The 5,852-nt window shown below is 51.2% G+C and overlaps 1 protein-coding gene across 1 annotated transcript; it reads left to right on the forward strand.

Moving 5' to 3' along the window:
* Positions 1-274: 274 nt before the first annotated feature.
* Positions 275-2,533, forward strand: LOC123746944 (uncharacterized). The gene has a single exon (XM_045728844.2). The coding sequence runs from the start codon at positions 275-277 to the stop codon at positions 2,531-2,533; it is 2,259 nt and encodes a 752-aa protein (XP_045584800.2).
* Positions 2,534-5,852: the final 3,319 nt, after the last annotated feature.

Here is a 5,852-nt window from a genome sequence, read left to right on the forward strand (position 1 = left end):
CTCACCAAGGGCATCACTAACAATGTAATGCAAACAGCAACTTACTTTATATATCGAGAATATTTAATTTATCAGTAATAACTGGACAGCATAAATCAAGGTTTGTAGTTTATGAAAATAAAGCCTTAGCTGGCAGGAAGCGTAGGGAAGCCTCGCACACGTGTCACAATATGGCCTCTCCAGCGTCCTCCCCGGGGTCACAATATGGCCTCTCCAGCGTCCTCCCCGGGGGTCACAATATGGCCTCTCCAGCGTCCTCCCCGGGGGTCACAATATGGCCTCCCCAGCGTCCTCCCCGGGGTCACAATATGGCCTCTCCAGCGTCCTCCCCGGGGGTCACAATATGGCCTCCCCAGCGTCCTCCCCGGGGGTCACAATATGGCCTCCCCAGCGTCCTCCCCGGGGGTCACAATATGGCCTCCCCAGCGTCCTCCCCGGGGGTCACAATATGGCCTCCCCAGCGTCCTCCCCGGGGGTCACAATACGGCCTCTCCAGCGTCCTCCCCGGGGTCACAATATGGCCTCCCCAGCGTCCTCCCCGGGGGTCACAATATGGCCTCTCCAGCGTCCTCCCCGGGGGTCACAATACGGCCTCTCCAGCGTCCTCCCCGGGGGTCAAAATATGGCCTCCCCAGCGTCCTCCCCGGGGGTCACAATACGGCCTCTCCAGCGTCCTCCCCGGGGGTCACAATATGGCCTCCCCAGCGTCCTCCCCGGGGGTCACAATATGGCCTCTCCAGCGTCCTCCCCGGGGGTCACAATATGGCCTCCCCAGCGTCCTCCCCGGGGGTCACAATATGGCCTCCCCAGCGTCCTCCCCGGGGGTCACAATACGGCCTCTCCAGCGTCCTCCCCGGGGGTCACAATATGGCCTCCCCAGCGTCCTCCCCGGGGGTCACAATATGGCCTCTCCAGCGTCCTCCCCGGGGGTCACAATATGGCCTCTCCAGCGTCCTCCCCGGGGGTCACAATATGGCCTCTCCAGCGTCCTCCCCGGGGGTCACAATATGGCCTCCCCAGCGTCCTCCCCGGGGGTCACAATATGGCCTCTCCAGCGTCCTCCCCGGGGTCACAATATGGCCTCTCCAGCGTCCTCCCCGGGGGTCACAATATGGCCTCCCTAGCGTCCTCCCCGGGGTCACAATATGGCCTCTCCAGCGTCCTCCCCGGGGGTCACAATATGACCTCTCCAGCGTCCTCCCCGGGGGTCACAATATGGCCTCCCCAGCGTCCTCCCCGGGGGTCACAATATGGCCTCTCCAGCGTCCTCCCCGGGGGTCACAATATGGCCTCTCCAGCGTCCTCCCCGGGGGTCACAATATGGCCTCTCCAGCGTCCTCCCCGGGGGTCACAATATGGCCTCTCCAGCGTCCTCCCCGGGGGTCACAATATGGCCTCTCCAGCGTCCTCCCCGGGGGTCACAATATGGCCTCTCCAGCGTCCTCCCCGGGGGTCACAATATGGCCTCTCCAGCGTCCTCCCCGGGGGTCACAATATGGCCTCTCCAGCGTCCTCCCCGGGGGTCACAATATGGCCTCTCCAGCGTCCTCCCCGGGGGTCACAATATGGCCTCTCCAGCGTCCTCCCCGGGGGTCACAATATGGCCTCTCCAGCGTCCTCCCCGGGGGTCACAATATGGCCTCTCCAGCGTCCTCCCCGGGGGTCACAATATGGCCTCTCCAGCGTCCTCCCCGGGGGTCACAATATGGCCTCTCCAGCGTCCTCCCCGGGGGTCACAATATGGCCTCTCCAGCGTCCTCCCCGGGGGTCACAATATGGCCTCTCCAGCGTCCTCCCCGGGGGTCACAATATGGCCTCTCCAGCGTCCTCCCCGGGGGTCACAATATGGCCTCTCCAGCGTCCTCCCCGGGGGTCACAATATGGCCTCTCCAGCGTCCTCCCCGGGGGTCACAATATGGCCTCTCCAGCGTCCTCCCCGGGGTCACAATATGGCCTCTCCAGCGTCCTCCCCGGGGTCACAATATGGCCTCTCCAGCGTCCTCCCCGGGGGTCACAATATGGCCTCTCCAGCGTCCTCCCCGGGGGTCACAATATGGCCTCTCCAGCGTCCTCCCCGGGGGTCACAATATGGCCTCTCCAGCGTCCTCCCCGGGGTCACAATATGGCCTCTCCAGCGTCCTCCCCGGGGTCACAATATGGCCTCTCCAGCGTCCTCCCCGGGGGTCACAATATGGCCTCTCCAGCGTCCTCCCCGGGGGTCACAATATGGCCTCTCCAGCGTCCTCCCCGGGGGTCACAATATGGCTCTCCAGCGTCCTCCCCGGGGGTCACAATATGGCTCTCCAGCGTCCTCCCCGGGGGTCACAATATGGCCTCTCCAGCGTCCTCCCCGGGGGTCACAATATGGCTCTCCAGCGTCCTCCCCGGGGGTCACAATATGGCTCTCCAGCGTCCTCCCCGGGGGTCACAATATGGCCTCTCCAGCGTCCTCCCCGGGGGTCACAATATGGCCTCTCCAGCGTCCTCCCCGGGGGTCACAATATGGCCTCTCCAGCGTCCTCCCCGGGGGTAACAATATGGCCTCCCCAGCGTCCTCCCCGGGGTCACAATATGGCCTCTCCAGCGTCCTCCCCGGGGTCACAATATGGCCTCTCCAGCGTCCTCCCCGGGGGTCACAATATGGCCTCCCCAGCGTCCTCCCCGGGGGTCACAATATGGCCTCTCCAGCGTCCTCCCCGGGGTCACAATATGGCCTCTCCAGCGTCCTCCCCGGGGTCACAATATGGCCTCTCCAGCGTCCTCCCCGGGGTCACAATATGGCCTCTCCAGCGTCCTCCCCGGGGGTCAACCCGGGTTAACAAACTCCTCTGGCCACCAGATTTATTATTAGACTGACAAGAATCAACCTATGATTAATGACTGTTCCACATTAACAGTTGAGATTAGATTTAATTCTTGTTATTATCTTACTTGGTATCGCATTAATAATAATAATAATAATTCAGATATCAGATTTTCCAAGTAATAACTTACTTGGTAATAATACCTTATAGTGTTATTAAAGTGATAGCAATTATTACAATGGTAAAGTTGTATGTATTAGTTCCATATATTGGGGGAATGGGTGGCACTGAATACAGTGCGAGTTTAAAGCACAAGGTAGGAAACTATGAAGATTAAGATCGGTCAAGTGTCATGTATGTCTTGTTTTCATTCTTGGTAACCACGCCCAGCCATCCCTTATCCTAACACCTATATACTCCTAAATTTGGCCAAAAAACAGAGCAAGACGGTGGCTATGGATTTCACTTTTCACATAACTGAAGTGTGGGGCTGGATCGGCCGATTCTAAGGTCTTGCTGAAGATTTAAGTCAGTGAGAAGGAGCGTGTCAGGCAGTAATGACGGCGTGAGGAAGAAGCCCCCAGCGCCGTCACTCTCACAACAGCAGTAATGACGGCGTGAGGAAGAAGCCCCCAGCGCCGTCACTCTCACAACAGAGACTATTATAATTAGTGATTATTAGAGACGTCATAATTTTATTACTTAGTAATTTGTAAACAAGTCAACACTAGTTCCGAATAGTTCTTAAAGAATTTTTTTTTATTATTATTATTTTCTACCACAGACGTGGCCACACATTTACAATGCTAACCAGCATATATACATTTTCGTCTGTCCTCCATGGACAGGGTTAGAGATGTGTTAAACATATAGTTCAAGGGTTTATTGAACAATCAACCACAGAAGGTGATTCGGTGCTTTTAAAATGCTAAGCTAACCAACATACGTAAATACATAGATACACAGATTTACGTATGCCCTACATAAAGTGTTCGATGTGTCCTTAAAGAACTAATGTTATGTTCGTTAAAGCATAATTTTAAACTAGTATGAAAGTAATGTTGACTGTTGATTTGATTATAATGATAAGTGAAATAATGGATAGGAAAGCATTGCCTTGGTAGGCACACTATACAGTTAGGATTTATGTATTAATTATTAATTCATCTAGAAACAGAGGTTTTACTTCCAATAAAAGTTATTTGGTAATATTTAGTATTTGCTACCACAGCAATAATTATTTCCCAAAGAAATTCCGGAGGAGAGAACAGGAGTCGGAGACAATTGCTCAGGACTGGCTGAGCATTATTCTTCCTAAGAGTTCAAGACAAAGGGGAACTTTAGCTTTAAGTTGCACTTTCGTGCGGCTTTGCGGACTGGACGGATGTCCCGTATTGAAGTTGTTGGGTTTTGAGGTCTCTCTGAGCTTACCTTCCCTACGGACTCTATGTGCATTAATTTTTCTAGCGATTTGAGAGTAGTGGTGTCCTTGTGTGGTAGTAGTGGTCCTGAGAATACTTTCACTATTCTCAGGATTACCTGGCTGTCCTCTTGAAAAGAAGCAACATACGCTATACATTACTCTGATTGTGGCCGTCGCTGCCAAACAAGAACAATGTCGCCAGATTGTAAATTTATTCCATTATAGGGGTAAGTTAGACTCATAATGGTGCTCACACAAGGATGTCAAATACTACCTGCCTAAAATATCATCCCAGTGACTGATAACTTCGCGATATATGTTTACCTCTGAACAAAGTCGGTCTCGCTGATGCAGGAAGGCTCTCTCTGTGTTCCTGGTCTACGAAGGATGGGGCGGGTGTCAGAGGTCCCCCTATACATCAGGTGAGCAGGACTAATGGCTTCCTGCTGTAAAATGTCCTCCAAGAGATCAGTCAGTGGTTTGTTATTGACTCTGTCTTCTATCTCTGTGATTTGGAGATTTTGGAGAACTAATTTCTGCCAAAGTAGCATTTTACACGAACAGCGTTTCGCTCCCCACCATTCATTCATAACACCCTTTGTGCCAAGGTGTTCTAGGTGGTATCTATTTCCAGTGGCACTGCCTCTGTGTTTGTCTCTCTCCCATTCAATCTCTCCGTCTCTCTCTTCCCCTTCCCCCCCTTCTCTATCTCTCTCTCTCTCCACTTCTATCTATATCGTTCTGCATATCTATCTGCATTGCTCTTCATCTCTTTCTATCTTAGAAAATATAACTTAATAGTTTTGATTTCAAATTTAATAGTCACCCCATTACCTTACAGCTTCGGGACGTTGATAAAGCCGACTGGATTGATGCGACGATCAGGAGAGGTGGCAGTGTTGAATTTACGTGATTATGTTAGTATTACTGAAGTTTGAATATATCTAAACATTTCTTTTTTTCAGAAATCAATGAATATTTTTGAATATCACTTGATGAAAAATATATTTTGCATATTTTGTTTCAAATAATATTGTTACCCTTCTGCTATTTATTTATCTATGGAAAGATATGTATCTGATTTTAGTTAGTGATGCTATAGGAGGCAGCCCGTCCTCATAAGCAAAGGCTAAGATCCACTCCAAGCACTTGCCAAAACTTCTGTTTATGAATGAAAACCGGTTAACACACGACTCACAACTGATGACATTCGAACGTTTCTCAAACAAGTGCTTCATTGACGAGTTTTCTTTGATCCACAATGCTGTTACTGCTTCTCCCACGTACTACAAACACAAATAATCGCCAACAGAATCTAAACACCTAACCTAACCTAACCAATGCCTAAATATGTACAGAATGCTAATGTATAATAATATTTATTTATATTTGAGAAAATTCCTGTTTTGAATGAACAACATTTTAAAAATTATGAATGGGTCTTAGGGGTTGACTGCTAGATGGAATGAACTAGGTCTGAGGATGGATTGTACGAGGAGTGGTTCTTGAGATTATCTTGAGATAATTTCGGGGCTTTAGTGTCCCCGCGGCCCGGTCTTCGACAGGCCTCCACCCCCAGGAAGCAGCCCGTGACAGCTGACTAACACCCAGGTACCTATTTACTG

This window comes from Procambarus clarkii, chromosome 87 (assembly GCF_040958095.1).
Source record: "Procambarus clarkii isolate CNS0578487 chromosome 87, FALCON_Pclarkii_2.0, whole genome shotgun sequence".
Lineage (NCBI taxonomy): Eukaryota > Metazoa > Arthropoda > Malacostraca > Decapoda > Cambaridae > Procambarus > Procambarus clarkii.